Source organism: Mytilus edulis, chromosome 5 (assembly GCF_963676685.1).
Source record: "Mytilus edulis chromosome 5, xbMytEdul2.2, whole genome shotgun sequence".
Lineage (NCBI taxonomy): Eukaryota > Metazoa > Mollusca > Bivalvia > Mytilida > Mytilidae > Mytilus > Mytilus edulis.
Window position 1 is genome coordinate 91,331,139 of NC_092348.1, and position 18,396 is coordinate 91,349,534.

An 18,396-nucleotide genomic window follows, 5' to 3' on the forward strand; every position below is an offset into this window, starting at 1 on the left:
TAAAGGTCTACCATTCTGAGCTCTGTTTTAGACTGCTGGTGTTATAAAATGAAATTATAACAAAACAACTGCATTTATAAAGTTCAATATAATATATATATTATACATGTAGGTATGCGATAATATAAAATGGCATTAATTACTATGTAAATGACATGGAAAAGAAGATGGTATGCCCGATAAATCTTTAAAACAGATGGTTTTCTCATATATGTCTTCTCTGATAGATATAATTACTTTTATTTATCTCGGAAATGTGCTCGCAAAAAAAATCTGAAAGGGAAAGATGACTATTCGAGGTTACTTATGATTTGTGATATACAAAAAAGTTCTAAAACATTCAATCATCTATTGATTATGTGAAACTGGGCACATAATCCAAAAATTGTCTTCAAGTCAACGATAGAGAAAACGGAATAAACATTTGTACATGTACAAAAGTCATAAAAGCGCAAATGTCCTTTTTTTTTAATGCGCATATGTCCTATGATTTGAAGCGCAAGTGTAAAAAAAAGTGAAAATGTCTTATAAAAAAGCGCAAACGTCCAGCGGTGGTGAATCTGGTCAATTAAATAAATCTATTATTCGTTTGAGACAATGAGAACAAAAAAAGAAAATAAAAACATCTTCAAGTAACTCCAGGACAATTTATTTTTATTTTGTATTTCAGACTCTAAAATGTGAATCATAGTATTTGGTGTCTACCTAAATTCTTCGCAAATTAATAAGATAATGCGCACTTGATAAATAACAATGACAAACAGTTTTTTTTTGTTTTTTTTTTCTGCGTTTGAGCTTGCCGATAAGGTGACTTTAACACATATTTTTTATATATTTGTTGTATGAATTAAGCATGAAAAAAAGCCAGAATTAGCAGATGCCTCAAAACAGATTTTAATTTGACTTTGAAAATGTAAATATAAGGAGATATGGTATGATTGCAAATGAGACAACCACATCCACCAAACGATAATAATTATAGATTATTGTCAATCATCTCAACATGATTAAAGCTTATGTCATCCTAACCAAAAACATGGTTCACAGCAAGCCAACAAAAAAAACACTGGAATACTTGCGGTAGGTATACATAAGATTGTAATGGGCTGTAAATGATGTACGTGCGCGCCTAATCCTCCCTCATCCTGAACAGTGGTATAACAAACTATAAAACTCTGATTGAAAGCACTTGACTCGTTAGATCGGTGTTAAACATTGAAACAATAGCAAAAACAAGTGGACACAAACTATCATACTAAGGTGTATACATGTATACTGCAGATCTCCATCCTTATTAGATATTTGGAATGTTCCTTTTTTCAAAGATAATATCTGATAACCCAATGAAGAAACTCAATAATCAATTACGTGTAATGCCTAGTGGACAATTTTGCATATGACCTACTGCTTGAAAACAGCAATGAAAGTTGAATGAGTACATTTAAGAGTAATTTTTCAGTAAGTATTTTATACACCAAGAGATTGTAAACGCAGGAATACTTTCATAAAGAAATATACATACTGCCACCGTTTTTATAAGCTAGATATACATAGTACTTATATAGAAATATACCTACCGCCACCGTTTTTATAAGCTAGATATGGAAATCTCCAAACATTGGCCAAGTCAACTGAATATCCTATTGCTGCTAATAAATAGTCACTTTTCTTTGACCAGTTCTCAACTGGGAATTTTATTTCGCCGTCATCTTTTACATTTGGGCTCTCATTTTTATCTTTTTCACTGTTACAGTCCTGTGCTTCTTCGTCTTTTTGATCTTTAGGTGGATCTTCATTTGGATCATTGTCGTTCGGAATATCTCCGTTACTACCCGTGTAAACTTCGTTCATAATGACCGTGTCGTGCGGAGGTATTTGATAAGTTTCATAAGAAATTCCATTTGTAAATTTGTCTTTTATAGGTTGCAGTTCTATCAATCTATCTTCCTCCGCCATTATATTAGAATTTTCATCACCTAAAGGATCACCCTAAAATCATAATAGTCTTCGGTATAAAAGTGAATAATTACTACCATATAGAAATATATAGTCAACAATTCAAAGGCATAGATCAAAAATCTAACTCTTAAATGCATGTATTCCTGATAAATAACATCATTATTATGTCTTCAAATATTCTACATGGACACCGATACGTGTAACTAGTTTCAAACATGTCATTTCATTCTGTTAGATTTCTACGAATTCATTAAAATAATATTCTTGTATCTGAATCCGCAAGTAAAACGTTCATGTTTGTCTGACTTGCATTGTCTCTTTGCGATATACCACAGTTCATACACGGCCGTACAAACTATGAAGCGACGATTGTTGACCTAAAACTTTCAATACCAACTATAAATTTGGGACAGACAATAAATTTCATATGTAGATGATTCTGTCATTAATTCGAGAAATATTTATCAATAACAGAGTTATAATTTGTCAGAATGAATGTGTTGGATTTATTAGATCTTGTGTTATAGGGTGTTTAACTTTCGCCATGTTGAACAAACTCGGGCAACGCGTGTGTTGTGACGTTATTTGTGCAGCGGTGCCTTCTAATTGGTGACATCTTGTTTATTTCGAGAAAATTAATCGGAGCATCTTAACCTCACAACCAGCTCTTAAAAGTATTAATTTGGCACTTTTCTAAACGAGTCTGGATTTATGTATTTGAATGTTTTACTTAATTAAAATATCGAACCAAGTTGGCGTCGGAGATATTTTCAGATGTAAAGTTAATTCTAAATTGTTTTAGTTCGATATTGAAGAAGTGGGGTGTTGTTTTTTTCTCGAGACCTTGAAGTGGTTGCACGTTAACAGGTCATAGAAAAATATTATAATTGAAACGAATTCTCTCCTTTTTTTATATAGATTTCTTCTTTTTTTCCAGAAAAAAAATTGAATTGATTTACAATTTCTGAAACGATTTGTTTTGAGTTTCTATGTTGTGTCTTGAGTCTTATAATTTGTCTGTTTGTCTTTTTTCTTTTTTAGCCATGGCGTTTTCAATTTGATTATCTATGAATTGGAATGTCCCTCTGGTTACTTTCGCCCCTCTCTTATACCTTCATTTCAGTCTTTACTCAATTCAGACACGTATCCGTACACATTTATTGAGAATTTTGCTTCGCAATTTAAGATACACAATGATCATTGTTTGTTAATGCAAATAATATTTTATTTTAGCATATAAGACAGAAACCCAACAAAACAAAAAATAATATCTGCAGATTAATATTTAACACGTGTTTAGAATATCACAAATATTTACATCACGTTTGGAAGTTTGTAGTTTAAGAGTTTACAATGATCGTACACTTCTTATACTTTCAAAATACATAATAATACTTTAATGCGTTTACAATTGAAGCCGTTGGTAAAACAGATCACAAGTGCTTATCCGTTTAACCTTGCTTCTGCTATTGGCTTATAAATTAATCTTAAAACGGTTCTGAATGGGAGTGCAGATGGCTATCTTAAGTTTTGATATTTCACGAATTATTGTAGATCAAAGTGTTTTCATTAAAAGTTTACTGTTAAATCATTCAAAAGATAACAATGGTATAAAACAGGTATCACGGAGAGACAACAATCTACAGTGTTAAGTACAATGTTAAAAAATAAATTGATCCTACGAAATATTTTGTAACACAGAAGTAAATATTTACTCTTGAAATTGAAGACAATACATAACACAATTAAGATTGTGTTAAACTTTTAAAAGAGGTTCTGAAAGTCTGTCGTAAAGGATTGCTAAATAAAACACTTTTCTTGGTGGTTTTAAAGGGGTCCAATGTCCTTTCGTTTTGCATTGTTAGCAAACAACAAAATGAACAAACTTTAAGACAAGGTCGATGTCCGCCCACCATTTTCAGTTAACTCACTTGAAAACTAAAATATGAAAGGGTTCTTGTAAGATTGGTGGACAAGTTTGATGCTTTTCAAAATTTCTTTAGATATTCCTTAGATATAGTCGATATAAAAATAAGAAGATATGGTATGTTGCCTTTGAGACAACTCTCTACAAGTGACAAAATTACACAAAAATTAACAACTAATAAAACCCCGAAATGACAAATGTAATACAATTCAAACGAGAAAACTATCGGCCTGGTTTATGTTAAAAAAAAAAGTGAACGAAAAACAATATGAAGTTGTTTAGCATGCGTCAGTATAAAAGTTATTTTCATTATTCGCTGTGGGAACATTAAAGAACAAAGAAGTTATTTAAATAAAATATAAATGATTAATCTGTATCCCATGAAGGAAAACTCCTTAGCTTAAGCTAATCTTTCTTGTTGTTAAAACATCCCTGGTCCAATACATACGAGGTACAACATATTCATTGTATACTTGTTCACTATTTACGACAAATGCTTGAATTATCTTATACTTCTGTAAAATGCATTTCAATTGTTTTAGCTTCATACTGTAAAAAATATAATTTTAGTCGATAATTAAATACATTGCTGTGTAGAATATTTACAGTCACTGGTTTCATCAAACTGTCATTTGGAATAGTTTTCTTTGTTCATAATTTAATTTTGGTAGTTACACGCCTTCTAATTGGCTGAAAGTGTTTTGTCTATCAGCTCATAGACCCAATTTTGTCAACCTACTATAAAAAAAAAAGAAGATATGGTATGATTGCAAAAGAGACAACTCTCCACAAGAGACCAAAATGACACAGAAATTAAAAATACAGTCTAATGAATAGAACATTAGAAAGCTCTCTCACAAGCAAAAAAAAAACCCTAACTGTAAAAATATAAGGGCATACACTACCGGCACGGGGCACATTTTACTGAATCCACACAGCACGAGTAACAAACCCTGCAGTAAACATAAAAAAGAAGATACGCCGGTTATTCAGTGTGTACCACATTGTTGATGTTATTTTTTCATAGACAGAAAATATATTACAGTCATTCCTTAAATAGCTAAATCATAACTTCTATCTTTCAATAAAAACTAGCTCACACAGTTATTTATTCAAGCTCTTGCATTGTGAAAAATGTATGCTCGTAGTGTTTAGAACTAGTATAATTTTCATTGAGGTCCCCAAAACAGAATACATGTATATAGTTATCAAAAGTACCAGGATTATAATTTTATACGCCAGACGCGCGTTTCGTCTACATAAGACTCATCAGTGACGCTCAGATCAAAATAGTTAAAAAAAGCCAAATAAATACAAAGTTGAAGAGCATTGAGGACCCAAAATTCCAAAAAGTTGTGCCAAATACGGCTAAGGTAATCTACTCCTGGGGTAAGAAAATCCTTATTTTTTCGAAAAATTCAAAGTTTTGTAAATAGAAAATTTATAAAAATGACCATATAATTGAAATTCATGTCAACACCGAAGTGCTGACTACTGGGCTGGTGATACCCTCGGGGACGAAACGTCCACCAGCAGTGTCATCGACCCAGTGGTGTAAATAGTTATCAAAAGTACCAGGATTATAATTTTATACGCCAGACGCGCGTTTCGTCTACATAAGACTCATCAGTGACGCTCAGATCAAAATAGTTAAAAAAGCCAAATAAATACAAAGTTGAAGAGCATTGAGGACCCAAAATTCCAAAAAGTTGTGCCAAATACGGCTAAGGTATCTACTCCTGGGGTGAGAAAATCCTTAGTATACAGTTAACTAAAGTATACAGTTAACATTCATACTTTATTTTTGATATTTGAAAGGTTTTTTTTAGTACTTCATGTATATTGTAATCGTCTCGTATGTCATATCATGGAAATATGTATGGCTGATGCTAAATTTAGAGTCACATGGTACAGTATAAACGTTTGCGACACAGTACAGTCATAGCGACGTTATATACACGTTGCCATTCGCAATTCAACATTACAACGTCCAATATGGCCGACGCTGGAAGCCCGACGGTCTATATCGCGGTAAATGTGGAAAAGTAAGTCATTACCGGTGTTTTCCTGTGTACTAACTCCTAAAGTAATTAATTCGTGTCTTCATTTTTATTATTTGGGTTTGTGAACTTAGGAACAGTGTTCATTTTTGTTATGTAAGGGCCAGTTTCAGAACTACAATGTAGGGCGAGTGTTAAGGTTAGGTATAGACTAGGCGTATGGTTACTTTAATACAAATCTATATGAGGGTTGGACCCGAAGATAAAATACATTACCCTATATTATGAACCAGTTTAGTGCATTATGTATGAATTTCCGTTTATCAATAAAAGCAAAACTAGTCGAAGTCTAACAATCATTATGCATGATTACTTGGTCATTTCGATAACATATGGCCATTATTATTATCATTGTCTCATTGGCACTCATACCACATCTTCCTATATTTATATTATGGAAAAAACGAGACCATCATGACAAAAACAGATCTATTATAAAAAAAAAACAGGGCCATTATAAAAAAAAACACGCCAATTAGGATAAAAAGCGGGCCTTTATGAATAAACAGGTCATTATGAAAAAGGGTCATTATGACAAAACAGATCCATTGATGATGATGATAATGAATAAATGGAGCTTTTATGGATTTTACGCTTTTATCAATTCAAATACAATTCTGGGAGTCAGGGTAATATGAACAAAGCGGCAAGTAGGCATACTTCAAGAAGACTTGAAATAAATATATGTATTTACATATTTATACACTTTTTAATGGATGAAGTTTTCAGCTTCAAATTAACTAAACATTATTAACAGACATTTTTTTTTCACAGCAAAAAAGAACCAAATACTGAAACGGAAACGCTAAAGCATACAGTACAAAAATCAAAATGGATAAATAAGCAAATAAGCAAATTTCAGTCTTCAAACGTGGGAGAAATGGGCTTTGTGATTCCTTTGACAAACGATTCTAAAAATACTATTAACATTAAGGCTACCAAGGAGCAAACACAGCTATCAAACGAAATGGATACAGAAGACATGCGAATTCTGAGCGCCCTAAAATCTTTATTTGAAACATGCGATACAAGAGTTATCGTTAACAAGTTGATGCGCGCCACAAAAAAGTTATATTCACCCGAACTTGAAGTTATAATGGGCAATGAATATCTTTCATTTCAAAATCTAACAAGGAAAGAGAAGATTAACCATCTCGGTGAACGCTTAAATCGATTTTACAAACTGGAAATAAAACTAATCAGACAAGCAGAGAACGAAAGAAAAGAAGAGGTACAACGAAAGAGAAGAGAAGAAGAAGAGGCCAAGGAGGAAGCAGATTTGCAAATGGAACTCGAGTATAAAATCAAATCTTTGTTACAAGATATTGGACTTATGGAAGATGAGATAAGAGCAGACGACGATTTAAATTCGTCTGCGATTTCCGTTGTGGCATCTGCCGCAGATCAATCGAAATTCAAAAATATGTTATCATTCTGGAAAGACGTTGATTCAAACCAAGTGAAGGTACAAATTCTAGAGGCGATGAGGGATTCAAACTTAGCTACAGATTCTGATAGAGTAGATGTAATTGGAGTAGGAAACCAATGCGTCATTGTCGGTGGTGACCCTTGTGTCATTGGAGGAGATCCATGTGACATTGGAGGAGGAGACCAATGCAACGCATTCAGCCAACCTCGCTTTCAGAAACAAACTACCACATGGGACAACCAAAGATTAGTGTTCCTTTCTATGTTGGTTATCGTAGCTATAGTAGGATTGTGTTACCTTATATTTTCTGTTTGGTGGAACCCGACCGATATACAGAATGGCTGTTTTTTCTGCGACAACCTATCGCGATACATTTTCAACAAAACAGTAGAGATTTTAATGTGAAAAAAGCAAGAATTTATATAAAATAATGAAAATATTGCAAAATAGATAAAATCATGTATAGTAAATAAAAATTGAAAAAAATGAAAAATGGATTAAAGCATGTATGAATACGAAATTATGTTAAAAAAAATGCAAAATAAATTAATCGTGTATAAAATACAGAGTAACGATAACATTGCACAATAAATTATGTCTTCCATGAATTTTCTTTAATTCTTTTATGATAGTATGATTTATATTATCAGCACAAGCTCTTTTCGTATCAACATTTACACCTAATAAGTATACAATGTTGGGGTTTTAATACTGAAAAAATATATAGCTAATCGTCAATGAGGCAGCAACCTAACAAGAAAAGGACACCAGCAGATTATTTTTTTCTGTAATTTGTGAAAAAAACTGAAGTCCCTTAATATTAAATGCGCGGAACATTTGCCGTTTATTTTCAATTTTATAGCGTGACAGTAGACTTAATCTTTATCTATTATGAAATGCAACTTATAAGCTTTTTATTCGATTACACTTGTTTTGACATATCGATCGTAAAACAATAAATGAAATCTGTGTAATCGTTAACACAGGCAAACTTTAGCTGTTTTATTTCGCACATTTCAGACAATTATGATAGCTAACGAATAGTTAATATACTTTAAGTGTTTAAACAACGCGCCCTTATGCATGCCGTGTGAGCTGAAATAATGAGATTGCAAGAGGATAACGTTATGCGCGATTTAACATTGGTGATAGAAATAGCAAACCATCGTGTATACAAGAAAACTTTTCATGTTTCATAATTATAATAAAATGTAGCGAATGCCAGAGAAAATGATCCGTTCAGGAATTGAATAGCCGTAAAGTTTGACGGCTTTTTTATTTTAACATTTTATCAGCTGAACAATAGGTCAATGTATCACAAGTGGTAAAATTCAGTTGTTTCGCATAAAACAAGATGAAAGCAAAGAATTTATATATTGGAATAACCAGAAATTAACTTAAATCGTAAAAAGAAAAAAATGATATAAATCGAAATTCACAAAATAAATTTAAAATGTATAAAGGAATACTGTATTGTAATTGATATTAATTCTTACCTACTAGGGTTTTTGCAAACTAGTCGAATGCTATCCAATATTACAATGGGTGTTTTCGTATTACATCTGGATTTGTTTACTTGTCTCGAAAAAGTACTCTAAAGATCAAATATATGTCATAAGATCTCGTTTGACTGACAATGATGAAATATAACATTTATTCTAGAAGCACCTATTTGCTCTGATAAATTAGGTGAAGTAACTAAGTTATAATATTGAACCTACGTCGTGTGATGACAGAGATTTGATAGTTACTTTGGTTCTCTATATAGTGTTACGTGAACTGTTGGTTTGCTTTCCGTTAAGTGTTTTTGTCCTGTTGTTTTGTTCTCTGTGTGGTATTTTGTTACCTGTTGTAAGGTTCTATGTGTGTTGCTTTACGAACTGTTGTTTTTTCTTAAAAATGTTTTGTGAACTGTTGTTTGGTTCTATATATAGTTTTTTTTAACTGTTATTTGGTTTTCTGTTAAGTGTGTTTGTGCATTGTTGTTTGGTTATCTGTGTTGTGTTTTATGAACTGTTATTAATTTCTCTGTGTGGTGTTTGATGAACTGTTGTAAGGTTCTCTGTGAAGTGTTATGTGAGCTGTTGGTTGATCAGTTACCTGTTTTTGTTTTGTTGTTTTGTGAACTGTTGTTTGGTTCTCTATAAAGTGTTTTGTGAACTATTGTTTGTTTTTCAGTGAAGAGGTTTGTGTGCCGTTGTTTGGTTCATGTGTGGTGTTTTGTAAACTATTGTTGGGTTCTATGTATAGTGTTTTGTGAACTGCTGTATTGTTTTCTGTGTAGGATTTTGTGAACTGTTTTAAATTGGTTCTCTATATATGTGTTGTTTTATGAAATGTTCTTTGATTCTCTCTGAAGTGTTGTGTGAATTGCTGTTTGGTTCTCTGTGTAGTGTCTTCGTTTACTGTTGTATGGTACTTTTGTAGTTTTTATGAACTGTTGCATGATTATTTTGTATTTTTTTGTGACTGCTATTTGGTTCTCTGTATAGTGGGTTGTGAACTTTTGTATGGTTTTCAATAAAGTGTGGGTTTTTTGCGCTGTTGTTTGGTTCCATGTGCAGTGTTTTATGAGGTGTTGCGTGGTTTTCTGTATAATTTTTTATCTACTGTCATGTGATTTGTTGTTTGGTTCTCTGTTAAGTGACGTGTTTTGTAAACAGTTCTATGATTCTCTGTGTAGTGTTGTGTGAACTGATGTATCGATTTCTGTGTATGATTTTGTTAACTGGGATTTGTTTCTCTGTGTGGCGTTTTGAAGACTGTTGTTTGTCTTTTCGTAAATTTTTTTTATTGGAAACGGTGTTGTCTGCCTTTCTTCCGAGTTTGGTTTCTGAATCCTTACTCGTTTAGAAACGTCAAGTCTTTTCAAGTCTAGAGTTTAGATGGGGAAAAAAACATCCTTAATATTTTATTATTTGATTCCAATGCAACTTTTCAATTTTGTATGAATACAAGATATTATACTTTTTATGAGTTTTACTTACAGTCTACATTCAAATCAACGAGATTTAAATTATGAAAAAGATCGCAGTTCCTTTGCTTTACTTTCTTTTTGCTATGCATGACAGGTTATGCATGTACTGGTTTTGTGTCATGGATCATGGATACCCAATAGCCTTTCTTAACTATTCTTTTCTGATTGCAATATTTTGTTTGGATTCTGTTTCATTGCGTTTGCCTAGCATCTCTTTTCATTCATATGTTAGATATCTTCAGAAACGACAGGTATCTCAGCCTACATTGGAATCTTGTCTATGTGAGATAAAATTGTAATTACTTGAGGTTCGATGGCAAGAGAGAATAAAAATATTTAAGTGTTATCGTCAAATTTACATGATAGAATCGGTACGGAACTTAACCCATTGATGAGTCCTTCAGCAGGTTCAGCGAGGCACCTTTTATATAGAACAAACTTGAAGGTGAACACGACGCCTCGATGAAAAACAGTTATGCATTTGAACTTTGAGCAATGTTATGAGGTAAAGTTCAGACATTCCTGCTTACCAGGTAGCTGTAAATGATACACATGGCATATATTATCATTTTGATAATTATTGTATTTTATATCAATGACGCCCTATTAACTTGTTTATTCTGGCAGGTGCAAGGTCGCTAATGCAGTTACAACACCTGGAATTTTTATTGGCGTAGCTTGATCTCAGGGTATAGTGATATAATGGTAAATTTGATGGTTAATAAAATAGAATTTGATAGATGATTAAGTAATCAATTTTATCACACCTCACATGAGATAAATTTAATTTTGTCAAACATGCACCTGCAGTCTGAAATTAGAATTGGAGGGATGAGAAACAATTTAAGCAATATTCAGGACGAAAAACATGTTAATCAGATATAAAGTGATCTCTGCCTTCGATTAGACCAACACTCTAATACGGACTAAGGCGATCTATAGTTGTTATTTTCTGTGTCATTTTGTCTCCTGTGGAGAGTTCTCTCATTGGCAATAATACCACATCTTCTTTTTAATAAAGCTCATAAATTTTTACGCATTATGATGTCAACTTGCTGGCAGCAAGTAGAAAGGTTGTGGTTTTGATCTTATATCAGGTCGAGTGTTTTGCGAGAAAGGTACAAATAGAAAATTTTAAGTTTATGATTGAACCTTCACACGGATATATAATGTTCTCCTAGACCTAATGCACCTAAAACAACACAGAATGCTTAAGTCACAATAGGTACTAAGCCGGTTACTCTAAAGTCAATGCACAGTAGAATATGTTTACAAAAAATCTGAAACCTGGAAACAAAATACTATAATATAACTTGAATACTATATCGACATTGTTCCTAATAAGAATGATCAACACAAAAATTACCTTTACGAGATTCAACTTTTTAAGATGTATACAGATATAAATGGTATATTTGCATTCGTTGTAAATATCAATTTTAGATAGAGAAAATGGTTCGTATTAATTTTTTGTTATATGCATTTTAATTAGTATAGTGCCAATGTTTTCAAAACACCGAAAATAACAAGGTACAAATCAAAATGGTCTTTGGTCTTATAGTTTAGCTCCTGTAATTGTGCTCTTTCAATTTGATTTTTGTGTTCAACATGTACCATCTGACTCCTACACCAGTGCAAATAATGACCGTTGGATCTTCTGCATAAATTATTTATGTCAACTACCCTTTCTCTTTAAAAAAATAATAAAATACTGTACTAAGTCTTGGATATTGCATTGATTAACAATCCTCAATTGCTAACTAAATATATAGCTATTATTAATTTTGCGAATTTTTTTTTCGTTGTTTTTTCTCACAGCTTCCTGCTCTAACTAATTAATATCATGCAATAATGAAAAAATACACTTAAGTATTACAACGTTACATGAAATTCAAATATGGGATTTGGAAAATAGTTTGGGAAAACTTTTAAAAACCGTTTCCTCAACTATAAATTCCATCTATTTACGCCCATTCAACCAACAATATGACGTGAAACATTTATTAGTGTTTGCAAGAAATTATGAATCGAATAACTTGTTTTTTAAAATATCCTTGTTGAAGGCAGAAAAGATTACTTACTTAAATTTTGTCATAATTGTCGAAAACATGTTTCAACTTGTCGCTTTTGATATTGATTCTAGGCCAGCCGTCAGCCCAATGATACTTTCAAACTTGACGTTATTTAGAAAACGTTCAAAGGACAACATTCCAGTGAACAACAGTCCTTCCTAAAAATGCCAAAAACAATCAAACTTTTGTGAAGATCGCGTTCATCAGATTTTTGATTTTGTAACAACATGAAAAGCAAAAATCTGATGAACGCGATCTTCACAAAAATGTGTTTCTCGACTTTTGTTTGTCTTTTCTATCCTGTTTTTTTTTTTTGTGTGTTTATTTGCGTTTTTTATTTTTTGTTTGTTTGTGTTTTTTTTTTTTTTTTTTGTTTGTTTGTTTATTTTGTTTATTTTTTTTTTTTTGGCAAAGGAGTTGTCAGTTTTCCCTCGACTAAGATCTATGACTTCGATTTTTCTTATCCCTTTGGTATTTTCCGCCTTTTTATGTGACTTATTAAAACATATAATATGATATTCATATGATGAAGACATAATCTTTCAATCAGTTTAATTGAGGTCTGGAGCTGGCATGTCAGTTAACTGCTAGTAGTCTGTTGTTATTTATGTATTATTGTCATTTTATTTATTTTCTTTTGTTACATCTTTTGACATCAGACTCGGACTTCTCTTGAACTGAATTTTAATGTGCGTATTATTATTCTTTTACTTTTCTACATTGGCTAGAGGTATAGGGGGAGGGTTGAGATCTCATAAACATGTTTAACCCCGCCGCAATTTTGCGCCTGTCCCAAGTCAGGAGCCTCTGGCCTTTGTTAGTCTTGTATGATTTTAAATTTTAGTTTCTTGTGTATAATTCGGAGTTTAGTATGACGTCCATTATCACTGTACTATTATGCATATTTTAGGGGCCAGCTGAAGGACACCTACGGGTGCGGGAATTCTCGCTACATTGAAGACCCATTGGTTGCCTTCGGCTGTTGTTTGCTCTATGGTCGGGTGGTTGTCGCTTTGACATATTCACCATTTCCTTTCTCAATTTTATATGAATGTTCAACTTCTTGCTTTATATAATTGACATTTTTGGGGGACTTCTTCTGCATAATTTTTTTGTTTTTGTTTTTGTTTTTACATTATAATTAATGCATAACGTCACTGCACATATTTATCTTAGAATGTTTTAGTGTTTGTGGGACAGAGAAAAAACGTTGCCTTTCGTTTAAAGTAAGACTTTTTAAGAAATCAACTAGTTCAATGGTCAAGCAGATAACGGTATATTATTTCTCAGCCCGAACACTTTAAAGTCAATGTTGTGTGCATTTTCAATTTGTATATTGTACAGATTTTTTGCTTTTATCAAATATTAAGTAATTACATAAACTGTCAATTTTATAAATAATAAAAACAAAACAACAAACCTTTTTTGGTGCGTTCACAAAATCCTCGTCAGGACAAAACTCCGCAAGATCTATAATCATCTGAATTTCCGATGCCACAAATAAAATTGTTGCACTCCATTTTGAACTACGTCTTTCGGATACTATCGGAACTGGTTCCAAATCTACATCAGATTCTGCACTGAATGAGTCCCTGGATAAACGGCGGTCCAGGGTGTCTCCTTTTATAACACAACAACTAGAATCACTATCTGTTTCCGGATTTTCATAGTACCATTCGGAAGTAAACTTAAAAACGGGCGGACTCCGTGGGGCATTCGGAGATTTTCCTTCAGATCCAACTGGACTTTGGGGAGTTTCAATGTCATTTTCGAACGCAAGCTCATCCGGTGGGGTTTCTTGTTCTCTCTTTTGAGTAGTTTCGTCCAGTGAAGGTGAACACTGGGTTTCTTCAAGTTCGTTTTGAAGCATTTCCTTTGTTGCATCTTGGCTTTGTAAAACTTCCAGTACATTTTCACAATTATTTTCCAACACAAATGAACTCAAAACGGGTTCAAGTCCTGGACGTATAACATATTCCTGGGGTATATCATAATCTAATTGTTCATTAGATATTGGTTCTTCTGTATTAATTCTTGTATCGTCTTCTATTTGACAAACGACCTCTGTTAGTTCCGTCATTCATAAAGAAATCTAGTTTTGCAAAAAGTAAAAAGAATCAAAATCTGTATAAGTCTACGGCATTATAATTCTATAACTTCCCGTCAGTTATGATAAAAATTAAGAAAACAACAATGAATGTTTTTCCATGCAGATGTGATTTCAACACCATTGATAAAATTATTATTTTAAACATAATTAGAGATCTATAAACATGTTCCTTCCGCCTTTACTTAGAGTTGTTATTATCAAATGGATAAATTATGTTTTAATTATGTTTCGTAGACAAAAAGGTAATACAGAAAAGAGGAAACATACATCCAAACAATAAATCTTCAATCAATTCTCCCACGAGAGTCGATATCTTTTATAGTTGCTTTGAAATGATGCATTTTAGGGGCAAGGTTATAACGTTCGCGATTAAGTGCATAGTATTTTGGCATTCTGAGAAAGGTGTGCATTGGAATGTACGTTCACCTTTGACTGTTTAATAAATTACGTCAGGTTCGACAGTAACATTGTGCAGTTTTTATAATCATCTAGTATCAATATTATTTGGAACAAATTTCGGACACTGTCATTATGAGGAAATTCTGATAATAGTGCGATTGAAAAAAAAAGAAAGTGGATGGATCAAATACTTGGTATGTGTATTATGGTTATACATGTACTCGGATAATTGGTAGGCGTATTTCTAAGAGAAAATTAGGTCCCCCGGTTCAAACATCAAAATATATCTTGCCTACATTTATAACTGGTAAAAGTTATACTTTTATCTTAAAAAAATATTATGGATAAAGTTTACAAATTTTGAAAATGCGCCAAAAACCTAAGGTTGAAACTCCTTCGGTTAAACCGAGTAGGATCTTCTTTTTTTGCTTGGGTGGGAGGGGGTCTTTAACGTTATATATTGATATGGTGGGAGGGGGGTCTTTAACGTTATATATTGATATGGTGCTTTTTCGTAATACAATAGTGCAAACTGTAAAAACATATGATACATACCACCATTGGCATTACAGAACCTTGTATATGTCAAGATTATACAACTCCGTGGAGATGAAAAGGAGTATACATTTTTATTTTCACGTCTACCAATGATATCTGTTAGTTTTGCTCGCACAATTTAGTCAATATTATGGAACTGTAAAAGTCTGTATACAACTGGCATGCAAAAGTAATGTTTAGCTAGCTATAATGACAATTAGGTTTAAGCACCTTTTCCTTCAAACAAGAACATGACAGTCGTTTGTCTTATTTATGTAAAAATTTAGTCCGTTAGTTTTCTCGTTTTAATTGTTTTACACTCGTCATTTCGGGGTCTTTTAAAGCTGACTATACGGTATGGGCTTTGGTAATTATTGAAGAATTTACGGTGAGGTATGGTTGTTATTTCTTTTTAATTTAGTCTCATGTGGAGAGTTGTCTCATTAGCAACAATACCACATCTTCTTTTTAAATATATGATAATTATGAGTTTAAAACTGAAAGTGTACAATTCAAGCCGAAGCACTTGATTCTTAACCGATGCTCGTTTAGTATTTTAACTTAACACAGTTAGGAGTGTGGTTTCGCATTTTGCACTCTGTAGAATTTTCAAATTTCAAAGTTGTGCAATAAAATTCATTTTATATCATTTTTAATTTTATATACAAAAAAGTAAAATGATTGATATGCAGTAATAAAAGCCAAACTATTCCAAAAATGTTTTGTTCGCGTATGTATTTTCATTCTGTTAAATCTGTTTTTCTCGTGTTGAAATTATCCTGTGCTGAAATTAGGACAGAAAAAGAGCTGTACCAAATCTACATTTGGAAGGGAAATATAAACAAAAACAAACCAAAAAAATGCAAAAAATTATCGGAAAGGTGAAAAAAGCGGTTAGATCTGCCAAGGTGGCTTTATGTCTGTCAACAGATCGGTACGAGATTTACCACCTGTCTATTATAAAGTCAAAGATCCTCAAGTGTCTGTTTATATCAAGTAAGATAAATTGTGTACAGAAAGGATTGATTTTCCAATTGAAACAGAAAGTATTGTACATATTCTTTGTGTCTGACACTGCCAAACTACAGTGCAGATTCATATAAACCTCTGCCATGTATTTATTTTAAACATGAGTTAATTGAGAATATTGATTTGTCTGGCTTTAGTCAGCTGCACCCCTAGTTAGACAACGACACCGAAATAATGATACATTCATCCTTTTTCTGCTTCACTAAAAAAACTGACAGTTTTAATTGGCGAGAAAATTGACCTCAACACTTCTATTAACTGCCAATGGTAAGTAAAATTTGGAGGTAAACATATAAAATGGGGAGATGTGGTAAGATTACCAATGAGATGGGATGATGCTGTAATTTATATGGAACTGTAACAATGAGGAAAAGCCATATCACAAAGTATGGTATAAAAGACCTCAAAATGACAAAAGGTGAAATAATATTTTTAAAGTGCGAGAAAGGTACTTAATTTTTGGGGCCCTCAATAGCTTGCTGTTCAGTGTGAGCCTAGGCTCCGTGTTAAAGACCGTACCTTGTCCTATAATGGTTTACTTTAACAAATTGTGCCTTGGATGGAGAGTTGTCTCATTGGCACTCATACCATCTTCCTATAGGTGTGGGTGCATAAGTTGAATAGCCAGACGTATTGTTGATTCAAAACACTTTAACATACATTGATGTTTTAATCTGAACGTTTTTAGGCTTTATCAGCTGGTACGACAACATTGTTTGTTGAGCGCGTCCCAAACCTGAAACTCCAAAGTGCATATATCTCATATACAGTTTCTTGCCTCAAATGCCAAAATTTAGAGTATATTATTACGATTTTCATTGTAAACATATATTTAGCTTTTTGTAGTGAGCTTTTTGAGGCACCTTTTGGAATAGAACCGTTGCTAAACCTCGTGGTCAAATCGTCCCGAAGACGTGGATCATGATAGATGTATTCTGTTGTTGTATATCTCTGTATGTTTTCAATGATACATCTTTTCCGAGATATATTACGAGATTAAATTCTATTATCAGAAGCTAATGTTTCTCTCATTAAAATATATGTTTCTATTTAGATTCTATCAAGTTGATTTAAGAACGTGACAAAGGGCGTTAATTTTGAACAACTATATAAGTTTAGTGTGCCTGCTGTAAATTTGCTGGTAAGCATTTTTAATCAAACATAAACTTCTTAAATATTAATATTATTTTTCTGATTCAATATTGATCGTGTTAGTAAAACAAATATAAAGAGATACTTAATTTACGATAGTCGAGAAATAAATTTGTATTATCGTGTCAGCATCAGTTCCAAACCTAAAACCATTCTAATCTATCAATATCTACATTTTATATCCCAATGCATGGGGCACCACCTAGTTTCAAGGTTGTGAGAGTTAAATATCTAACATACGTGCAGATATACTATGCAGGTGCTATATAGTAATATTTACAGCAGGCGCTGGAGGTATAGATTCCCCTTTTCGTATGCTTAAAAAGCCCAAAAGGACTAAGTTAACTATTGAATATGAACATCACTTGGCGTCTCTAGTCTGTTGCCTGTTAACTTTTACAAATCTTCTCCTCTGAAACGACTTGACCATTTGGAACCAAACTTTGCCACAATCATTATGGGTATCCAGTTTTTAAAAGTGTCTGTTGGACCAGCTTGCCAACCAACACGTTCGACATGGCTAAACTCAGAACAGAAGAATAAAATGCAAGTGTGTTTATTATTATGTATACCTAAAACCACTATAGTCAGAGAAAATCTGACTTAAAATGTTCAGAATATTCAGATCTGCCTACAGTCCATTTCAAAAATAATATCAAACGACTCCTTACATGAGTTTTTGTCCTTATAATATAAATAACGAATTTTACTTTTTGTTTCCCGTAATTTTGGATCTATTTTCTTG

At 32.6% G+C, this 18,396-nt stretch overlaps 2 protein-coding genes across 2 annotated transcripts in view; one reads left to right on the forward strand and one right to left on the reverse strand.

The window, feature by feature from the left end:
• The window catches only part of LOC139524808 (sodium-dependent noradrenaline transporter-like), a 39,591-nt gene extending 24,723 nt beyond the window's left edge, over positions 1-14,868 (reverse strand). The window contains exons 1-2 of the mRNA XM_071319891.1: positions 13,845-14,868; positions 1,578-1,989 (exon numbers count right to left, since the gene is read on the reverse strand). Coding sequence (XP_071175992.1) covers positions 1,578-1,989; positions 13,845-14,504 — 1,072 coding nt within the window. The 5' untranslated portion in view covers positions 14,505-14,868. The remainder of the gene's footprint in view (positions 1-1,577; positions 1,990-13,844) is intronic.
• On the forward strand, positions 5,799-7,983 carry LOC139524809 (uncharacterized). The gene is made up of 2 exons (XM_071319893.1): positions 5,799-5,931; positions 6,721-7,983. The coding sequence occupies exons 1-2, from the start codon at positions 5,882-5,884 to the stop codon at positions 7,778-7,780; spliced, it is 1,110 nt and encodes a 369-aa protein (XP_071175994.1). The 5' UTR covers positions 5,799-5,881; the 3' UTR covers positions 7,781-7,983.
• Positions 14,869-18,396: the final 3,528 nt, after the last annotated feature.